At 41.4% G+C, this 23,359-nt stretch overlaps 1 protein-coding gene across 3 annotated transcripts in view; it reads left to right on the plus strand.

Annotated features, from left to right (window-relative positions):
- The first annotated feature begins 367 nt into the window (after positions 1-367).
- Egflam (EGF like, fibronectin type III and laminin G domains) overlaps positions 368-23,359 on the plus strand; it is a 167,922-nt gene continuing 144,930 nt past the window's right edge. For 2 of the 3 annotated variants that reach the window (XM_004848597.4, XM_021261483.2), the window contains exon 1: positions 368-972. In XM_004848597.4, coding sequence (XP_004848654.3) covers positions 876-972 — 97 coding nt within the window. In that variant the 5' untranslated portion in view covers positions 368-875. The remainder of the gene's footprint in view (positions 973-23,359) is intronic. The other variant, XM_021261482.2, reaches the window with a different exon arrangement.

Here is a 23,359-nt window from a genome sequence, read left to right on the forward strand (position 1 = left end):
TGTCCGCCCCCCCCCCCCCCGCCAGGGTCTCAAGTTGCGCTCCCCAGAGGGGCCGCAAGGAAACCCTGCTCCCCCGCGCGGGGCCCCCGAATCTCCACCCGACCTTTCCGTCGGAATGGCCCGGCCTCAGCTCTCCATCTGGGCTCCTTAAATCGCATTTATCTTCTTAGCGGCCCGGACCCCCCCCCCCCCCCCCCCGCAAATCACAGATCCACCCCGCCCCCGCGTCCCCGGAGAGCACCCGGCCGCGGGAGCAACCCCTTAGGTGTAGGAAAAGTCGCTAAACTGGGTGGAAGCGACCTCACGGGGCGCGGCTGAGGGAGGGTCCAGCCGGGGGAAGGGGAGGCGTCCCAAGAGTTCAGGGTCAGGGCCGCTGCAGAGGGTCCCGGGCGCGCGATCACCTAACTCCTGCCCCGGGTTTCTCTTGGTTGGAGTTGGCCCCTCCCAGACCCCCGATCTAGGTTACCAGCTGGGAAGGGCTGCGGTGAGGGTCGCTGGACTTGGTGAGGGGAGGGCTGACGGCTCCCGAGGTGGCTGAAGAGTGAACTGTTTCGGGCCTGCGCCTCTCACTTCCACTCAATTGTTATTCCATCCCCGGCTGGTCGAGCTTCCCTCCCTCGGGCCGCCAGGCCGTCCCTCCCCTCGGCCTCCACCCCCTCCCGCTAAACCCTGCCGCTGGAAGCCGGCTTCACTCCTGCACGCTGACTTCCCTCCGGGCTGCTGGCTCCCCGTGGCTCCTGGTTCACCCCTCTAGACCCCCCCACCTCCTCACCCACGCCAGTGGATCCGGAGGTTCACCTCCCTCACGCCGCCCAGGAGTCGCCTTTGCCCAGTGCGCCCGGGACTTGGAGAAACTTTGCAGGCTCGGTGGTGAAATGGATTTAATCCGAGGCGTCTTGCTCCGGCTCTTGCTGCTGGCTTCCAGCCTCCGTCCGGGTGCAGCGCCGTTCCCAGCCGCTCTCCGAATGCCAGGTAATGCACTGCGTCCGCCCTGGGGCACCACGCCCTGAGCTCTCCTGTCCTGGTCCTCTGTGAGGACGCAAAGTGGACAGCGCACCACCTCTCTGTCCCCTAACCAGCGCCAGTTTAACTGGCTTCAGCTCTGCTCAGCGCTCAGCAGAGACTAGACCCTCTCCCTCCCCCAGCCCAGCAGTTTCAGGGATATTTGTCTGTGAAAAGAAATGATTTATTTTCCAGACCTGGAGAGGTGGTGGGCTCTGCTTTTGACCACAGAGAGCTAAGAGTTGGGGCAGTGATCATGCTATCTCAATTACAGAGGACTGCGACTGTGCGCAGGAGTTCAACAGCTCCTCCTCGGTCTCTAAACATCTTATTGAATTCATACCGCCTAGAGCCCAGCCATTTCCTGTGTAGTGTCTGAAGGTTCGCCAAGTCCCCCTACCCACGCACTCTGTAGCAGTGTGGGCTCTACCCTTAGGGTCCTCTTCCGGGCCGGGGCTGTTGATCCTGAAAAAGAGAACCCACTGGGTTAATTTGGTCCTGTTTTGAACTTCTGTCTTTGCTCTGCTGTTGAAACAAAAATGTATGTGTTGCAGGCTATTACAAAGGATTGGAGAGGACTTGAAAGGGAAATAACTTGCATTTCCTCTAGTTCTGTAGGTAGTAAGTCTCTACGTTTCTACTTTCATTTGGCCTGTGCTGTGAGATTATTCAAAGTAGAACATTCTAAACAATAAAGTTCTAAACATTGTTTCTGAATAACGATTTTTATTTTTCTTTGCTAGGACCATATTTAGAATTCTGAAAAAAAATCTTTCTTTCTTAGCTTACTTTGTAAGCGAAGTTGTCTTATGGGATTAATTATATCTTATGAACAATGGAAAACAGTAAAATTATTTGAATGCAATCTGCAAAACCTCACAGAAAAAACCGCAGTTCATCTTCACAAATGTTTCTATAAGAATGCAGCAAGCCAGGGAAATCTTATCAGAGGGCAAAGAAAATAATGTTGACAGGTTCCCATTTGCCTGCTTAAACATTTTTCACTGCCCAGATACTTAGCTGAAACGTTGACTTGTTGCCTTTCAGCTCTGAGAGATATCTTCAGTCTTCAGATTGTATCTGTTGTCACATGTGCAATTGTTACCTGATATGCACCACACTTAAATTATAAACTGTTCGGTTTCCACACTGTTCAATTCATTTTGGAGGCAACAGCAACAGTCCAAGGTAGTATTTTATTAAATTGTTTCTCTTGCTGCATGAGCACATAATACTTTCAAGATTCCAGTAAAGGGCTTCATTCTAACTTTACTGCTTAAGAGAACCACATCATGATCAATTGTATTCTGCAGGTTTCTTCACCTAAAACCATCTAGTCACAAGTTTTGAATAATGCATAAATGTATCTATAATTCTTAAACCTGAACGGAATGTGCCCCTGTTTTTAAAGGATAGATTTCAACTCATTTAAGCAGAATGTTAAAGTATAGAGTGCTGTATAAAATTACTTATATGGTTCACCTTACTTCCTTATTTATTTTGTAGTTCCTCTCTTAAACATATTCTTTACTTGGTTCATTCATGGCCTCATTCTTAAATTCATGCCATGACTATGTTAGGCTGGCCTCTGATTTTATTTGAGGCATAGATAGGGTTTTGATAGTGGCAACTCTACATTTAAAATATTTTTGGCATATTAAATACATCTCATTTGAAGTAGAAGGCATGTTTAGACTATGTTCAGCCAAGAAGAGTTTTTTATTACTTTATAATTTTATCCAGACACTGACTTTCAGGTTGGAAAGCTGCTCATATTAAAATGACAGCTACTTCATAAACTTCAGGGGAAATTTCCCTCCTGGGCTCATTTACATCCTTTGGAAAGACTAGTTTTTGATCCGGAAAATTGGTCCAGATTAAAAACTAAATGTGCCCTGCTTGGCTCTGATTCGAACAGCAATGAGCTAATTTATAATCTTCCCCAGACACCAGCAGATACTGCTAGCATTCATATGGGAGTGTCTTTGTACCTTGCTTCCTCCATAGAAATTGGTTTGTGTGCAGTACTTTGAAGGTAGCTTGGGCTGGCCCAGGCATTCCAGAGCAATCTCGTTTTGTTTGTATAACCCTCTCTGCCTCCTCATGCCCCTAAATCTACTTCTGGTAAGTACAGCTTTGTTGAAGTCTTGGATTCAAATCAACCTGAAAATTCCCCATCCCACCTACCTCTTGTGAGGAAAAACAAAAGGCCCAAAACAGGTAACACTTCAAATATGTGCACCCTTCTCCCACCCCAAGAGAGCTCTTCTCTGGCACTGAAGAGTAAAGAAACCTTTTCATTTACCAAGACTCACAAGAAGTGGCAGTTTTCAGATGAAATCAAAATAAATAATAACAACTGACACTAATTAAGTGTTTGCTACTCTATTCTAAGAGCCTGATTTCTCTAAGAGAAATTCTATTCTAAGAGCCTGCTGATTTCTCTACTTAATAGCAGCACCCCTGTGAGATAGGTAGGTACTACTATCCCTGTTCTACTGAAGGGGACCTTGTGGCTTAGAGCGGTTAAATATCTCACCCAAGGCCACACAACTAGTGAGTAGGGGAATGAGAATTTAGGCTCTGATATTCAGGGCTGGAAACTGAGTCCACAGCAGCCCGGTTCATGGAGGTGTGTATCCTATCCTGTAGGGTGTCTTACTGGAGGCTAAATAGGGACCTGCCAGGACTCAGAGCTCTGAGGCCAGGAGAGGGCATATCCCTGTTATGTGTAAGAGCTTTTGTTGCTCATGGGATATCCTAGGCCCCCAGACAGTGGGGTGTGGGTGATAGCCACATGGGGTTGGAAGCTACCAGGTACTGACCTCATCCATAACAACCAAGGGTGTGACCTTATAGAGTGATGCTGAGCTACTTGCTTTCTCTTGGGCTATGAGGGCCAGAAAGTCCATTAGAGTGCTTGAGGGTAGAAAAAAGGCCTCTGATGAACATTTGAGAGGACAGAGGGCCCGTAAGTCTATACTGTCATCACGGTATTATTTCCCTAGATCTCCATGGTGTGGAGGCACAATTTGTAGGAAAGCCTTATTCCTTTTCTGATATAATTAGAAAATAGACCTAGAAGGAAATGAAATCAACAAAACCAACTAGGCTGAGGGGGATGAAGTGACTTGCCCAAGTTAACATCAGAAGCTGTAGGTGGTGTAGACAGATCTGTTTTCTCTCTACAAGGTTCTGACACTATAGTTCTTTATGCTGGTCCTGATGTGGCACACTTGAGGATGATCCCAAGCACTCAGGCAAAGATAGGGTACTGGGAATTGGGGGCTTGCTGAGTTAAAGGCCAGAGCTTCCCTCTAGTCCTATACCCTGGGTTTATTTAGACAAAACTCATGGCATCAGTTAATACTCTGGCACAAGTAGAGGGGCTGAAGAATGCATGTAGGTCCTCCCTTTCCTCCTGCCTGTCCAGTTTGCCAGGAGTCCTAAGATCAGTGGGTCAAGTCAGGTTCAGAGTAAGGTTTTTCCTGGAAGATTTGGGAGGTATACATTCACCCTGAGTGAGACACACCCCTTTAGTTTTTTTCCTTCCACTTCTCCAGCTTTTCTCTAGCCACGTAATTGGATTAAAAATAAAAGATCTAGAGGGCCAGGGATTTAGCTCAGTGGTTCCGCTGCCTGCCTCACAAGTACAAGGACCAGAGTTTGATCCCCAGTACCAAAAAAAAAAAAAAAGAGAAAAATGAAGATCTAGGGAAACTGAAAGGAGAAACAAATTGCTGGAGTTAGCTCATAGACAACGTAGCTTGTTGGTTGATGGTGGAGAATATATGGCATTCTAGGTGGTTTCTGCAGCTGCTGATGTAAAGCTGAATGGCTAAGGGGTCGGGCCAGGGGTCAGAGGTCATCCTGGTCTACTCCAAATGTTACCCTGATCAACATGGAATTCACAAGAGACTCATTACTTTCTCACTTACAGCTCTCACCAAGTCCCTTTCCAAAACACATAACTTGGGGAACTTACCTCTTCTGGATGTCCCTCCCTGTTGCCTTTCCAGTCCAGTCAACTGTACTCCATCACAGTGGTGATCCACATTGTCTTATTTTTTGAGAAAAACTGGAGCTCACAAAAGTCACATATTAGAGAGAGAAGAGAAACAGGAAACAGATGTCTAGATACAGGGCTGATATATGTATCCGCATGATAGTGATCTATATATATATGTATATTAGATATTAGATAGATAGATGTAGATATATCCCTCTCAGTACCTACCTGCTAGTGTTGCATGCAATTCAAGAACTATGGCAGAAGAATCTTTTGACTTTTCCTCCCATCATTTTTCCTCCCCTCCTGTTAGTTTCTACATCATCAGTCATCTCAATAAAGAAGCATGTCTCTCTCTTCTCTCTCTCTGCTTCCTTCCTTCCCTCTTTCCCTCCATCTTCTTTCCTCCCCCTCTCTCCCTTTTTCTTTTTCCCATGATTCTCTGTGTGGTAAAGGGGCAGAGACGTCAAGGTCAGGGGTCAGTGTAGTTTGATACAAGGCAGTACTTGTTTTTCAGAATTCTTTCTCCAGGAAGAGTCACTTGGCCAGAAAAGAACCGAGTGCTGTTTTTTACTTTTGTTTTCTTAGCCAGAGCTCAGAGCTTTAATAACCTTAGAATTCTTTTGGGAATAGATGTCCATCTGTTCATGGGTTACTATCTCCCAAAAGTGGTCCAGTGATTCTGCGCTATAATTATGAAAGACAGGTTCCCAAGTGTCTGAGGCTGAGGTGGGCCTCAGCTTCCACATGGTTGTCCTGTGAATATCTTGTAGGCAAGTAGGTCTTCGGTTTTTCCCAGGTGACTAAATGAATGGCATGATGTCTTGATTACAGCAGAAAACCTTTTGAATTGGTCAAGACCCCTGCATCTAATCTTGGTCCCTGCCCAACAAGGTCCACATATTGGAAATGAACCTGCTGTTTCAGAGATAGAAAAAGTGAAAAAGGAGAAATCCTGAGTGGCAGTTTGTAGGGAAACCCCAGATTCATCTTTGATTCCATTTGTTATGAGTCTGCTTTTTGAAGGACCCAAAGTATGGTTTTGGCCTCCTGAAGTGAGCTGACAGATTATTTGCCTCCCTGCAAGAAGAGGGACTCAAATGGGAAAAAAATAAAATTTCTGCCAGCAGAGGCACCCGTTCCTGAGCTGACTCTGCGCAGGTTTCAGGCCCCTGGTCAGCCCTGAACTTCCTATGGGCATAAGAAATTTTAGTATATCCTAGGCACCTGCTTTTTTAAGAACTTCAGGCAACTTGATGCTGGAGGCTCACACTTCACACTTGGAGAACTTGGGCTTCTCCTCCCCTCCCCTCATCGCACCTCCTTCCTGAGTGCTCTGTGCTACGCCCACCGTCTCTGGTTCATCCACACTGACTGTGACTTCTAGCAACAGCACGTTGCTTTGGATAACTGTAAGGCATCAAACAATTCTGTTTAGACACCAAGTGGGATTTGGGGAGGTTGGGTTTGAGACTTGTGGTCTTATTAGTACCTGAGTGACACCTTTTCTGGGCCAGATCCCTCATGCTCTTTGAGAGATGGCTGTACAAAGGAAAGAAAATCTGGCATTATAACAAAGCCATGCCAGACGCTTTATGGCTAGTCCCTACCCTCCATCTTGCCCTCCCCTCTGCAAAGCTGCTTCTTTCAGCCTCTAAGGCAGGTTCCCTCTGGCTGAGCAGAAAGATCTGGGTGGGAGTATACATTTTGATACTCAACAATGTTAGGTTCAGGTTCTGGCACTGCCTCACCACTGGTTACGTGGTGAAAGCTTTAGCTTCCTCATCTGTAAAAACAGGTTAAGGAAAGAGCCTATTTTATAGGCTTGCCCAGAGGATTAAGTGAAGCAGTGCATGTCCCAAAGCACTGCAAAGATGAGATGGAAGTTTGAAGACAAAATTGAAGAAACTGGAATTGTTTAATCTGTACAAGGAAACAAAGAGTTCTCTCTTATATATATATTTCCAGATATCTCAAGTAATAAACAGATGTTTATTTCATGTACTTTTAACCTTTCCCATAGATGCTAATGTATGATTGTGCATGACTTGATTTGTACTGAATTATAAAATTTTTCAGATAAAATTAATTTATAAATTAGTGTGACTGTTAATCTTGATATGTCATGTTCATTGGATTAAGAAATGCCTAGCAGATTAGTAAACTATGCTCCTGGGTGTGTCCGGGTAGGTCATGGAGGCATGACCTTGGGTACTCTATATGGTCCCTCACCCTTTCCTCTTTGGCACTGTTTACCTGTTCTGTTTCCTGGCTGCCATGAACTAAGCATCTTTGCTCTGCCACATCCTTCTGCAATGATGTTTCTGCCTCAGAGCCAATTGACCATCTACTGAATCCCCAAAAGCTGTGATCCAAATTAAATTTCTCTTTGATTAAGTTGCAGGTGTTGGATATTGTGTTTCAGCAACAATGGGGAACCCATATAATCAGAAACTCTCTGGTCAACTACATGCCTTGGTTTTTAATTTAGAAAATGAAGTTGCCGCTTGTGTGCTTTCCCTTGAAAGAGTGACCTTTGTAAAACAGCAGCCCTCGGAGTTGTGGGCAGTTTGCCTGATAGTGTCTTGGGCAAAGTTTTACAGGATGTGGTGGTGGTGGTCATGGTGGGGAGTTGTTCCTGAAAAAAAATTATCCAGACTGATCTGTGACTGGGAATCAGCAGAAGTGTATGTGAAGCTACAGAACTAAGAGATAGCTCAAGTCTTGCTCATTGATCAGAAGATCCAACTAACTCCAGAGCCACTACCAGTGATATAAAAAGATAAAACAGGCTCAGTCCACTGGCTACTTATGATTTTTCCATTTCCTCAGCTCTAAAAGCCCCTCACTTACCTATAGATAACCCCATGGGCTTAAAGAATGAAAGTAAATAAACCAGGTGACTGCTTTGAAACAGCTGAAGTGCTACGTAAGGATAAGATATTATAGAGTAAGCATACCTATTCCAAAAATCTGAAACCCAGAATTCTTGAAATCCGAAACTTCCTAGCACTGACATGATGCCACAAGTAAAAAATCCACAGTTGACTTTGGGTGTAAAGGTTTGTTTCATGCACAAAGTTATCTAAAATATTGTAAAAAATTACTTTTAGGCTATGTATATAAAGTGTTTATGAACCATAAATGAGTTTCCAGTTTAGGATTGGGTTTCATTCCCAGGGTATCTCTTTATGTGTATGCAAATATTCCAAAATTTGAAAAAGAAAAAGCAGAATCTAAACCCCCTGCTGGTCCTTTATTTCAGATAAAGGACACTAAACCTCTAATATCTAATAAGAATCATAGTAATTATTACCATCTTAGCCAGCCAGACCAAACAAGGATATACTTTTTGACTCTGATCTCATTTCAAAGTCTCTCCCTTTTCCAGTTCCCTAGACTCTTGACTTTCTTTCTTTGTCTGACTCTGCAAATCCTGAGCAATTTAAATTTTAACAATTGTGTTTGCTGACGAAGCACCTAAATATTCCGAGTCAGATTTAATGCAATGTTAATGCTGTTTATTTTTCTTAGTGCAATACGTTATATTAGCCATTTAACAGTTTACATTTCGCAAAAAGAGTCATATCAGCAGGCACTTTTCTGTAACATCTGAGCAGTTGGAAACATAATATTTAAATCTAACCTACATTTAAAGCTTTTCATGGACAGATGGCTAATTTTATTGATCTAATCTTACACTTAGGAATAAGTCCCATGATCCTTTGCTTGTTGTCATTCTTGGAATGAGTAGAGAAATAAATAAAATGGGTGATGCCTGTGAATTAGGTGCCCGTTATATTGTTTGTGATTTATTTTTTAAATACCTCAGTATAAACAGTTGTGTGAATTACTTTAATCTCTACCCTAGGAGAGCTTAGTTAATGCTTGAAATAATCCAGGCTAAAAGGCACAGGTCTGGTATGAGAGTTTACATCTATTTTCACCACTTGGTGACTATCATACCAGTCGTTAAATATTTGAAACTTTACCTCTGCTCTGGGTGGAAATATATACTCCAGGGGTGGTTAGTTGTCATTTAAAGAACTTTACTATGATGTCCACTCTTAAAGGTAGCTGCAAAAATACTTTGACGTTCACACTTTAGTGTTTGTTAATTAGCATAAGTTATGTTAGATGCAATATTTTCATTGGTGAAACATGTAATTACTTAAAAAGATTGTATCTGTTCTCCTATTTTTGCCTGGGCCCAGTAAAAATCCAGCAAGTCCAGTAGTCAGGCCAGCCCTGTGTTTTCAACATGTAACAGTAAATTCATCAGACTGCGCCCCTAAATGGTGTGCTGATCTGCCATTAGAATACTGATGTATCTGCCTCAGGTAATTAACCATGCCTGCTGTAATGAGCTACTCCAAATCTTGGTAGCTTTACACAAAGTTTATTTTTTATGTATTTAAGTCTAAACTAATTAGTTCTGCTTGACAGCTCTTCTGGGCTTCTCTCCTCCAACTGGTGACCTAAAGATCCTAGTTATTCTATCTTTAATAATCTCTATCTTTTAATGCTGCTGTCTCAAAATGAAACTCCGAGGTGGTAGGTAAGGAGAAAGTAGTTTTGTGTAAAAGATTTTATCCACCAGATCAGAACACAGTCACCTGATCAATCTAACTCTAAGGATTCTGGGAAATGTATTTTTCACTTATGTGCACAGGAAGACAATGAACAGGTTATAGTAGATTACCTTTGGTGTACTGTTTTGGAGTTCCTTAAAGGACAGAGAGATATGACCAAATTTGCAAGAATAGGCTGTATGATAATTTTTTGTGTTATTTTGCCCATAGAGATTTGTAGATGAGGCAGAAGTTGACCTAGCAAATTTTCATTGCAGTATGCAACCTGGTTGAAAAGCAAATAGTTACTGTATTAGACTGTTTGCTGGTACCATAACAGAATATTTGAGGCTGGGACTTATAAAGAAAGGAGATTTATTTTGACTCAAGCTTTTTGTTCAAGTTCATGGATCCCATCGGGTTATGGCCTTGCTAGCAGAGGCCTGAGGCAGTATAGGCCAGTACATGGTCAGACAGCTCATTTGTGCGTTTATCCTTGTCTCTCTCCCTTTGTTTTGAATTTTTATTTTTATAAAGCTACCAGTATTCCTTCATGGGGACTCCAGTGTGATAACCTTATCTAATCCTAATCACTTCCCAAAGGCCATATCTCTATCCATTATAGTTAGATTAAGTTTTCACCCTCTTAATATCTCACAATGGGAGTTAAATTCCAACACATATAGCCTTGCGGGGCACACTCAGACCACAACACTTTATCTGTACTTGTCAGGGGTCATCAGAGTTTAACAAAAGAACCTACAAAGTAAGCAGTCAAACTGACTTAGGTTAGTTTGTGATAGGTTTCAAATATGTACATGGCTAAGTGAATATATGCCATATGTTGCTACATGCTTCCTTCATATTACTGAAAAGTAAAACCAATCCCTTTAAAAAGCAACACATCTACTCAATTTATTAAATAAGTGAATTTCCAAGTCACATCAACTAAAACTCTAGACGCTTCTCTCACAGTTTTCTAGAGCTTCTGTTTGTGTTCCATACAAAACGAACCATTCATGGTAGAATAATTTATTCAGTGAAAAATGCTTCTTAAAATATAAAAATCAGTTTTTAAACACCACAGCCTGATCTGATGAGGATGAAGATGGTGTGGACAGAGTCTAATGAAAATAAATTGGTATGTACATGTTTGGTGGAATTACCACACTTTTGAAAGCACTTTCAGAGAAATAATTTCATTTAGTTTTTTTTAATCCATACCCCACTGGGAAGTCAGGGTAGATGACTTAGGAAAAAGTAAACAGGCATAGCCAGGACATGAACCTGGGTTGACTGACCCACCCCACCCCCAGCCCTTGCTTCTTCCCATCAGCCCAGACGTGCTTTTGCAGTGAATCGACAGGATAATGGATAAGCTCTTTGAAGTGTGCCTGAGTCCAGCTCTGCATTCAACAGGGACCTCACCAATGCGACATGCTCCTCATCCAGTCTCACTTGGAGAGATCCTTGCCTGTCATGGGACACTCTGTAGAATGGCCCAAGGATGCTTTCAGTCATGCTCTGGCTGGTTGGTGTGCAGGGAAAGGTTAGTTTTGTAAAACACTTGATGACTGTGGCGCTGTTTCCAATGAGAAGCAGCTGTAGCAGCTGCAGGATATCCCCTGAATCCTCCCAGATGTCTCTTACAGAAGACTCTTTTGGGGTCTTAAGGACCACCCAGATGACTCAGCCTGCCTTTGAAGGTTTCCATCCCTCCGCTATTTAGCCATCTTCTTTGGTAGCAAATGATATTTGCTTCAATGTGGCATGTTTCAAGCTTTATCATTCAAGTCTCAAGACTTTCTGTTAGTTTCTCAAACATCATCTCTTTGATGTGCTGGGAGTTTCTAATTGGTGTAGTTGAATAAACCATTAGGTTTGAAAAAAGAAGCATCCATTTGGAAGCTATTTTAAAGTAATTGAAAGGCTTCAGTTACAACCTACATATAGAACACACATCCCTTCAGCTTTACAGTGGTGGCGAACCTACGGCACGTGTGCCCAGTGGCAGTTTGTTATCATTGAAAGCTCTTAAAGATTTGCCATCACCCGGCTTAGAGGAATTCTAATGAGACTCCAACCAGATAAACCTGGGTTTGAATTCTAGCTTTAGAATTTATTGTTGTCTGATCCCACACACAGTACTTCATCTCTTTATTCTTTAGATTTCCATTAAGATTCATAATACTTCTGTTATGGTTTATAGATGTGCCTCATGTGCTCATAGTTGGGGCTTGTGGAAGGTAATTTGGATTATTGGGGCATTATGCCTTACTTGCTATTAGGAGATGGGGCCTGGTTGGAAGATGTGGGTCACTGAGTGTTGGCCCAGAAGGATATAAACCCTCCTTGGCTCCTCCCTTCACTCTCTGCTTCCTGGCTGCGGTGAGATGAGCAGCTGTTCTTCACCAGACCCTTCCACCATGCTGCTTCTGCCTAGAGCCTGTTGACCATGCAAGGACTCAAAGTTCTGAAATATGAGCTAAAATAAACCTCTACTCCTTTAAGCTGTGGTTGTCAGGTATTTTGTCCCAGTGGGAAAGAAAGTGACTAAGACAAGGGTTTTGTTTGATTTATTTAAATATATCTACAAAGCTATCTAAACATTTGGTTTATAATGGACATGCTAAAGTGAGTGAACACTGATTAGGTTTGATATGGTTTATAGAGGTTATGTAGTAGTGGAGATGGTGGTTTTCCATATTTGATATAACCTCAAATTTTAGAAACATCGACACAAATGTAATAATAAAAATAGTTGTTTTTGTAAGAAATCAAGAAGAATCAAGCCTTTGTAATAATAATAGATTTTCATGTATAAACTGTATGGCTTTCTATCCAGAAAGGTTATTTGTCGTTGGAATGAACATACCTACATAGTTTCTTAGCTGCCTTTTTTACTGTAGTATTAACAGAATACATCTAAAGATGGTATTTCTATGTCTCTGCTCTCACCATTTTGATTCAACCATCGTCTTTGCCAGAATAATCTTCCCCCAGTGCAGTTTTAATCCTGTCACTCTTATGTTTAATATGCTTTTCTGGCTCCCTACAGCTTTTCAAACTCTAAAGCTGGGCATCTGAATTTTGTCACAGACAAAATTATGGCTTCAACTTACTTTACTGTCTTCTCACTGAATACACAGCCTGTTTTCCAACCAAGATTATAGATTTTAGATTATTTGCTTTTTCATAGACTTCCTCTTCACTTTCCCAGTGCTGTGTATTGTGGTTGTGTTGATCTGCCCCTTGGAACATCCTTCTCTCATCTCTGCCTAAGGAAATAGCCCTTGGAAGCATGACTCCTTTGTCCCCAGTTTCTGTGTACCTGCCTAATCAGAAGCCAGCTCCCTCTTCTCCCATTCTGCTGTGTATTATGTTGTTGGTATACCTGACTCAGGTCTTCTATTCTAACTTTGTCAGGCAGAACACCTTGACTTCTCTCCCTTTGCAACCCCTCCATTTCCTGGTGGAGTGACTTGCCTGTAGTTGGCCCTTCTCTGACCACAGAATGGAAAATGACAGCTTTGTTCTAGGCAAGCATGTTTCACAATGTGTGATTAATTTGGTTCTTCTAGCTCCCAAATTCATTTCCTTCCTTGAGCACAACACAAGAAAGATGTCACTTCCACGTGCCAACATTTTTGTAGACATTTGAAAACCCACACTGCAGTGTGATTTAGAGAAGGGAATGCCCTGGGGAGTCAGGCGACAGCAGTAGGTAATTTAAGTCCCACCTACATGCTGTTGCCGAAGGCTATTGGAATGGCAGGGGTTTTAGGAGATGCTGACTGATCAATGCTGTGAAATATGTCCCTGTTGATACTCAGAGAACAGGTAGGGTTTGAAGTAACCCTTGGAGTTGCTGCAGACCTGCTTTTTAGCAGGTCTTCAGAGGTTAGGAAGCAAAGGTGAAACCATTTATTCAGATGTCAGAAGACAGTGGGTGAGGAGGGGCTAACAGTCCAGTGTTCGATGCCCTTTCTTCCCCCATTTGTCTTTAAAACCAAAGGAAAGTGAGGCTTGTATAGGAATGGTATGATCAGGTCATACCTCCTTGAGACTGAAGAGAACAGATGAAGCTAGTCTACCTCCTGTAATGGGATCTGACTGCAAGGTCATGAGGCAAACAGCATCCCAGTTCCTCAACATTCTTCTTTAGTTTTATGGTACTGACCCTGGCTTGCTTACAGAGATCAGTTCTGCAATCCCTGGAAAGTGTAAAAGTATAGCTGCCAAAAGCCAGTGTTTGCAGAAGATTTTTCATTCTTTGTTTTTTGGTGGACTAACAACTCTGCTGAAATGAATGCTCTTGGGCAGTCTGATTGAAAGCAATGAATTGATTGACTCAAACATGGATATGAATATATGACATATATATATGTATATATGTGTCATATACATATATATATGTCATATATTACAAGCACAAGCATAGAATTAAAATAGCAATTTTAAAAATCAATTACATAAATTATTTAATATTGTATTCTTAGGAAGTATACTGATATGTGAAATTTGCTTTGAAATAGTGATAAAGTGAGAGTGTTAAATAGATGTGTGATAAATCAAGTACAGGACAATATTAATGGTAGAATCCATGTTCACCCTAAAATTCTTTCATTCCTCTGTATATTTGAATAGTTTCATGATAAAGTGATAGAAAGGAGAAAATAAGAATTTTGAAAGAAATGACTACAGATATTTGCCCATAAAGAATGAGGTTCTGCCATGTTCTGCTCTGCACCCAGAGCAGGTGACCATTCCTACCTTTGTGCTATTGCTCACCCTGCATCTACTCTTAGCTCCTCCTGCCCTGCTGCATTCCCCATAGGGGTGTGTCACCGGGTTGCATTACCCCCTGCAATGCTCTCTGGCTTCTTTTGGGTTCTATCAATGGAAGGCACCAGGAGGAGGTCAGAGGAGAGCAGGGGAGAGAATCCCATGTATCTCCTCTGATTTCTCCCTGTTATAGAACTGTTTCATTGGCGGTACCCGTATTTCTGGAAAACGGCAGCTCCTGGCCTTCCATGGTTCCAGCTCTGGCTGGCTTCAGTGCTCTGTCTTCTCTGCTTACACTCTCAGCTCCAGGGAAGTGACAGCATCTCCCTGGTGTGGTCTCTAGGTACATCAATTTCCTTAGTTGTTCCTTAAAGCTGCTCACACCTCTGTAAGTAGTCTTTTAATTAAAGTCATTTTTTAATTAAGCAAATTCCGCTTCCTGCTGGGACCCTAATTGATAGCTTTGATACTACTGGTTTGTAATATATGCCTTATTTCTTATTTTCCTCCCTAGTCACTCCCATAAGATTTTGAGTTGTGTTTAACTTGTATTCAGAACTCTCTGAGGGTCAGATCTGATTTAGCTTAAGGATACCTGCTCTAAATTCACCGGGTAATGACAAGTGTGGTGGAAACCTTGATCTTTCGGGGATGAACTTGTCCTATAGGCAAATATCTATTGGCCAGCTGGATAACAGCAAACTGAGCCTGGCATGCTCTTGGCTGTGTGGTGCTGAGAAATGATTACAGTGGTATCCTGGACTCTTAATAGAAATCTTGTAAATGAGATCTCTGTACTACCTGTACCTGTGGTCTACAGTATTGTATTTTGTCCTTAAAAATCTGTTAAAGGATAGATCTTGCACTGTGTTCTATCAAAATAAAATTTAAATTTAAATTTAAAAATTGCCCTTGCCACACATAAAATGCTTTGTTTTAATTAGTGTATGAACCAAATTAAAAGATAAAGCATCATATCTGGTGTCACCAAATTAAACAGCAGGTGCCAATGTGATTTGACTCTCAGATAAAACAAATACTTTTGTTAAAAAGTTTATTGGATCAAACCAATAATTTTTAGTGTAGGTGCATGTATCCAAAATATTGTGTAGGGCATAGGTATACCAAAAAAGGTAATTGTGTCTTTGATGTTCAAATTTAATTGAACATTTTGCACATCTAATTGCTAAATCTGGAACCATAATCACAGCACAGTAGCAGTAATGTGTAATACTATATTTGTTCAGTCTCTGTGTCTCTTGTGCATGATAGAAGTAGCCTTGTCCTTTGTGGAAGTGACTTAGGTTGAAGAATGACTATGATATTTGGAGAAAGATGAATTTAAATCTAGATTCCATCATTTACCAGCAAGGTGAAGTGGGGCCAGAAAAATAACTTTCCACATGATTTACCATCCTCCCCCAATAAAATAGATTAATTACAAAAGACTAGCAAATTTTCTATAAGGTTGATCAAAAATGAATTTACTGTGCTTGATACACTGTGCCTGCTAAATAAGATAAAGTTATTTTACTGTTGTCTTTATTCAAATAAAAATAATTTAACTGGAAAAATTCTAAGAATCCAAAGGTCATTGGACGCATGTGAAATAAAGGGAAAATAATTCTTTATCTCTTGAGAAAGTCGCCATGAACCCAAACTAAACTCTCAGCACTCCAGTGAATTTGACCTAAAGAGAAAGACCACATTCTTCCATTGCCGGTTTGAGTTAGCACTGAACCATGAGTTCTCAGTTGAACTGCTTAGGTTTTGATTTTTTAACTTTTTTGTTTGTTTGTTTGGTACTGGGGATCGAACTTGGGTCCTTGTGCTTGCAAGGCAAGTGGTGGAACCACTGAGCTAAATCCCCAGCCCGAACTGCTTAGGTTTTGAATCTGAGAACTGTCACCAGTGGTCACCAACTGAAAACAAAAACAAAAACAAAAAAACTTTATTCATTTGTTCTAATTGAGAAGGCTACTAGAAATTGCAATCTTCGTGTTTGTAGTTTTGCCTTGTTGTTTAGAACAAGTCACTGTCACAGTGGGCAAAAATCCACATTTACATTCAAAGGCAGGCATTGTGCCTTCACAAAACAATTGTGATAGCTGACATAGGCACCAGTAGTAATAGCACAGCCTCCTAAGATTCTAAGCCAGAGACCTGCAGGTGGAGAGGCACAGATTCTGGCAGAGATGGGAAGAACATTTGCATGGTACCCACATTCCCATATGGAATCATCCCTGTAGTGCACTCTGAAGTGAGGCATCCAGTGAATAGGAAATTGAGAGAAAATTTGTTTCATAGGATAGTGTCAGTGGCTTAGTCACTTGGCCTGCCTCTTGTTATTAAGGATAACTTTGAGGAGTTAATCCACTATGGCAAACTCATAGAACATGTTTTTAAAAATACAGTTTACTCATACCTTTTAGAGCTCCACCTTTTATGACATTGGCCCTTTTGAGCCAAGGTTAGCAAACTTTCTTTTAAAGGGCCAGATAGCTTATGTTTTATTTACTGTATTTTTATTTCTATTGCTTGGGTCTCCATCATGACTACTTATTTTGCTGTTATAGAACAAAACCTGGTACATAGGTAATATATAAATAAATGTACATGATTTTATTTCAATAAAACTTTATTTACAAAAACAGGCCCAGGGCCAAATTTGGCTCATAAGTTATAGTTTGCTGCTTTAGAGGGCTGGGTCTGCACCCTCAGATAGCACACCAGCAGGCCTGTTGCTTTCTTCTATTTGCTTCCTCAGTGGTCTATTCATTCATCACTATTATGAATATCCTCTTTTCTTTCTGAAAGTCTCCTTTCCTGGCAAATATCTTGATATCATTTACAAACATCAACAAAGCTGAAATGTGTGCTTGACAGTGAGCAAATTGAGGGGGCTTAGTCTGAGACTTGTGGAGGGTCTTACTCTAATTGTAAGTAATCCTGAGAAGAAAAAGACATCACCCAGTAAGTGCTCCATTTGATGGAGCTAATAGGAAATGATTGACTGTATTGAAAATATACACAGAAAGCCTTGTAGGCCCAATCTGTAACCTAGAACTTCTCTTTTGCTCATATTTTAAGGTAATAGCAATAGCTCAGTTATAAAGGAAAAAGAAGACTCAATTGTTATCACAGCAATTATTTTCATATAATTAAAATAGAAACTCTTATCCAGTGCAATTTGCATTGGTTAGTTAATTGAAAAAGTTAAAGGCATGATTTTCACATAGATCTTACTATATTTTATTTTCACTTAAAAAGTGGCCATGGGGGCCAGGGATTTAGCTCAGTGGTTCCACCACCTGCCTGCCTCATAAGTGCAAGGTCCTGAGTTCGATCCCTGTTACCAAAAAAAAACAGTGGCCATGGGAGATATATTTGGTAATGTTTGGAAGTAGGGCAGAGCTTTTTTTTCCAATAGAGCCCACCAGTTGGAGTTCTTGATCATCCTTCATGCAGAAACTGCTGTCAGAGTTCATTATCTAAGTGCAGGATCCTCTGGATTTCCTCATCTTTTAGAGTTGCAGTAATTGTTGTTAGGAATCACCTTTCTGGAGTTATTCTAAAGCAGTCACCTTAGTTTTTACAGAAATAACTTTTTGTTGTTTTATTTCATCTCTTTACAAAAGAAAATGTCTTGTGATTACAGCAATAACTAGGAATATGAGGAGTGACTCTAGGTCTGTACCCCACACTATTGGAGTTTGGGAGCTGATGCACAGGGCCAAGGAGAGAGTGAGTGCTCCCCAGCCAGCCCAAGCCTGCAGAAGGCAGGGGATGTTGGTCGCCACCAGTGTTGGTAACAGCATGCTTGACAAAGGGAATGGAGGCTGTTGTATCCTTCAGAAAGCAACCCAGAAAGATTTTCTTTTGCCCAAGTGATTCAAGAAGCTGTTTAAATTTGTTTTGGTTTGTTGAAAATAAATCTCCTGCCTCCTGTTCACACTCACATCTTACTCAGGTAGTCTCTTCAGAGTAGGCTGTACACAAGCTTCTGCCAAACTCGAATGAAATTGTCCAATTTTTTCTTGCTTGAGTTCCAATTGAGGAACCTTCCAGCCTGCACCTTCTGTAAAGCTTGCACCTTCTGTAGTGAAACACACATGTAAAAATTATAGAGATCTGTAAACTCAGGATTAAAAAAACCTTAAACATTTGTATAAATTTATTATGTGCCAAGGGCATTTCAAATGTTCAATACAATAACACTTATTTCTCTTGCCACCCCTTTAAAACAGGTATATTCCCCATGACCCCTTCAAGGAACTGAGGCAGAGAGAGGTTAAGTAACAAAGCTAGGCAGACTGGGCTAGCACTTTTCTTGTTAGCCTCACCTCTTTCTTGCTTCTCCAGGACTGAAGTGGCTCTCCAGAGGAAAGGCTGGAGCCTCAACCCAAATAAGAGCATCTTTTACATCTTACACTCCACTCCAATTGGCACAAATGGTAGGTTCTTAGCAAAAAAGCTCAACTTCTCAACTTCCCCAGCTCCTTAGGGAAGAAATGTTCGCTTTGGTGGGCTGGTTGACTTCCAGCCCAGAATGGGGTCCTGCCAGGGAATGAGAAGCCTAGAGTTGCACTTACCAATCCTCCTTAAGCCTCAGCCATGCCACCCTGAAACTCCAGCATACTTACCTTGAATTGGGAGCACTTTGCTCCCCTCATCATCATACTATACTTTACATAGATGATAAAAGAGTGAGCAGACATCACCTCTGAAGAGTGACTGTGCACCTATGAAATGATGATCAGTGTGTGAACTTGCTCAGACTTTCATGTCTAATATAAACAGACCAAGAAGGAATTGGGCACAGCAGATCTGGCCAGAGCCTGTCACAGAGCTCTGACAAAGTCAGGGACTCCATTGAAATACTAAATAGTGTTCATCAGCATCAGGCAGGGGATGTCTATGAGGACAATGATAGAAATACAGGAGACTGACAGATTATGGTAATGATGACAAGAGCTTGTACTTGTGAAATGCTTCAGAGTTTACAAAACTTTTGTCTATATTGTCACTCTTGATTCTGGTGTAAGTAGTTCTAGGTAATAAGTTTGGAGATAGACCTATTTTATGATCCTACCTCTAGACCTCTGATCTTGGTCAAGTTCCTTAACCTTTCTGAGATTGTTTTCTTTTTTCATGTGTAAAATGGAGATGAATCAGTTACCTTTTGCAGTTTTATGAGTTAAGCCCAGTAATGAGTATTATGTGACTACACAGGGTCTAATTTGCAGTAGGTTCAGTGTGGGTCTTCTTTACATATGTAAATAAATTCAGAAAGGTTAATAAGTGTGGCAGAACCCGACCCTACCTCTGCTGACTCTCAGACTAGCGATCTTTGTCCCATATTATGTGGAGGCAGGCAGGTTTCTGTTTAATGGCTGATAAAGCAAAGGCACTATCCAGTCGGAATGGATACCCAACCAATCAGAAGAATGTGGATCCGTGCTCTGAGTTGAAACATAGAAGTGGGGATCATTCAAGCCTTGAGTGGGAGCAATGACAAATCAGTGTGATTTTGCTAATCACTTATTTGTGTTTACATATTCATTTATTCATCCAATAACTGTTTATTTAACAAGTACCATATGTCACATATTGCGCTAACTTCTGGGAATAGTGTGAATAAGAAATACAGTTTCTCTAAAACTCATTAACGCTTTGGAAATTTCCAAAGATATAATGATTCCTGTTGGAAATAGAAATTACTGAGTTTGTAATTTAACTATATGAAATTTAAATCATCTGATTACAGATTATAGAACTAATTATAAAGCTGAAAGGTACATTATGAACTGCTTTTTCAGTATAATTTCTTATTATAGATCTTTATTAATGTAGTTTCATACAAATGAAAATTCACTGCACAGGTTAGATGGTCTGCAGATTTCTCAAAACTGTTAAAGATAAAAGGACTTAAAAATGTGTGGTAAGGCTGTTTTATTGTATTACCCAATTTTCTTGACATCTTCTAGCACTTTCAATATAATTAGTAAAATAGCTGTAACTTTGGGGTTATAAAGGAAAGTTGGTCAGTTTCAAAACTGGAAAATGGAAAAAAAATTGATGGGAAGGAAAGCATTCCACTTTGATATTATCTACCATGCATATTATTATTCCCATCTTCTGGTCAAATAGAAAGCCCTTACCTCACAATTGTACTTTGGCTAGAAAAATTAAATGATTTAATAGAACTATAATATCAAATAGTCTGCTTGAATGATTCACATTTAAGGTCTAAGATTGGAGGTTTGTGTTCCTCAGGCTTTGGTTTACAAGTGGAGAAAAAGCTAAACCTCTTACCAATTCTAGGAGATAAGTGGTATTATGTAGTTCTGTCATGAAGCTTAGGACAGCTTAAATGCTAATTTTCTTATGGCAAAACACTCTCAGACTATAAGGAAAAGATAACAAATGTCTCCCCTTATAACTTACATAATTATGTTGTCTAGACAATGTTAAATTAACCAGTTGTTGAGCAATCCTTCCTCTGGTTGTGTAGACCAGATGTGTGTTATTTCTTCAACATGGGAGCAGTTGTGGATGGCAGAAGAGTGCCATGTTCAAGGAAGTACAACCCCCTCGCCCCACACAGTGCATCAAGTTCTGAGGCTGGGTCCATGCTGGCCACATACCGTTCTGAAGTTAACCTTGGGGAAACCTTCTGTGGCTCATCTTATCTTTAATCCTCAATTCCTGCTTGATGCGAGGAGGGGGAATAGGAAGGCTTCTCTTGCTGATAGGAAGTAGAACCTCTTTAAACTCATGTCTCACATCAAACCAATTTCTCCCATACTCTTCTGAATTGCTCTTCTTTTCTTTTTCTTTTTTTTCAATTTTTTGAGACAGGGTTTTGCTATGTAGCCCAGATGGGCCTCAACTCGAGGCAGTCCTCATGCCTCAGCCTCCTGAGTGCTGGGATTACAGGTGTACGCCACAAGGCCTACTTGCCTTTTTCTTTTATGAGTCCTTCTTTCTTCCAACTTTCCAAACTTGAACTCTTGGAGTCATCTTTATTTCCTTCTCTTTTCTCCTCCACTTGCTGATTCTTCTTCCCTCAGAACTACTCTTTCATTTCCCTCCCTCGTATTTCAGTTTCCAGGTCTTCAGACTCTTTTTTTCCTGGAGGTCTATCCTAACTAGCTCCTAACTAGCTTGCCTTTGGTCTTTCTGATTCCTACCCACACATATCAGTCAACATGTCCTAGTTATGCTGCAGTAACACACACACACCCACAAAATTTCAGTGTCTTTAAACAAAAAGTACTTGTAGTTTTTGCTGCTGGATCTCACAGAACATAGAAGATTGGTCTCTGCTGTATCTTCATAACCCAAGCTTTAGAATTTTCTGAAGAAGAAGCAAATGGGGCAACAAGAAGATACCACACTATCTTAGAAATGTAACACTAAGTTCTCCTCATAGCCATCGGTCAGAGCCAGTCACATGGCAGAAACATGTTGCCCTTTACTCTGCTTGGACCAAGTGGAGAAATGGATATTGGAAACGGTAGAGGAATTCACTGTTTCATCCTGCAGGAAGGCCGGAGATCTACAAAGATCAGTGTCCTGCACTGAAGACCAAGGTCCTGTAAAGAAGGCCCAGATCCCTCAAGGAGGACCATGGCAGTAACCTCAAAGCTTTTCTTGGCTTAAAAATCTTTCAGTGCTTCCCACTCTATTAAACAGTCTAGAATTCAAGGATCTTTAACATTCATTGAATAGCCAGTATTTATCAACCACTCACTATGTCGGGCACCTTGATAGGTTTTTATATTCATCATCTTATCTGTTTCTTGCAACAGTGATTTAGGAAGGCATTATTAAAACCATTTGACAGATGGAGAAACTGAAAATTAATTATTTCCTTACCTTAGGTTTCTCCAAAATCAGACCATGAGGTAAGAAGTTAGGCACCAGGCAGTCCACTAAAGGAGGTGGGGATTGTGCTAGTAAATAGCAAGGAAGGAGGGTCAGTGATGTGGTAATGAGTGTGTTACCACTGTGGGCAGCTCGGGCTCTGCAGGTGCAGGCCTCTGAGGGACTTGGAGCTCTACACTGAGAACCAAGGAAGGAGCTGGGGTGGGTTTCCTCCACCTCCTTTCTGTCCCTCTTGGGTTGAAGGTTGCTTTTGAAATGTTAACTTCCTACCACTTTCGCCTGCCTTGTCCCCAAGCCAGGCTGTCACCACAGTAAACCCTTCTGCAGCGGTGAGGATTCTCAGTTTTCTGGGATGGTACTCATAAGGCAAAGGGATGTGTGCACTCAGTCTTGTTCCAAAACCCACTGCCTAGCAACACTACTACTGCCGAAGAGAGCTCCAGGTTCCAAGTATAATGGATTGCTCACTGCTCTCTGTATTAGTTTATTTATTTCTCCATCCCTTTGTTTTTGCCATTCCTTCTTCCACTTGGAGTTCCTGTTGCTTTGTGCTTCCTATTCAAGTTTTATCCATGATCTGTTCAGCTCAAATGCTGCCTCCTCTGCTCTATAAGCGGTCACTTGCAATCCTGCAACATAGTTGTTCTGTCTTTTGTGGCAGGGCTGCATGTAGAGGACATTCTCTGGATCTGACTGGAGACCTGCTGAGGGCATGGACCATGTTCTGTTCAGTTGTGTCAAATATTTGGGGGAATGAGGCATGTAGACATGACTATAAATATGCACGCATACAAATATAGATGCCCATTCTTCTTCTTATTGCTTCATATTGGATGATCTTGCCCAAGTCACATTGAAGTCTGGATTTGAGGAGGTTGTTTTTCACTTTTCTGCATAGTATGCCCCCATTAACTTCTCCACCCACCAGACCTCTGGCATCTTTGTTGCCAATTGCAGTTTCCACTCCTGAGTAGGGACAGGAAAAGGAGCTTACTGATGAGGGTAGTATGGTCCCTGGCATGTTCCCTAGGTGTGACATAACTAGAAATGGGTACCTGCCATTACTGCCACTGAAAGTGTAAGCAGGAAGATGTTGGTTTGC

The sequence above is a fragment of the Heterocephalus glaber genome, unplaced genomic scaffold, assembly GCF_053883595.1.
Source record: "Heterocephalus glaber isolate CG9 unplaced genomic scaffold, H.glaber_assembly_v1.0 deba00001538, whole genome shotgun sequence".
In the NCBI taxonomy this organism is placed as follows: domain Eukaryota; kingdom Metazoa; phylum Chordata; class Mammalia; order Rodentia; family Bathyergidae; genus Heterocephalus; species Heterocephalus glaber.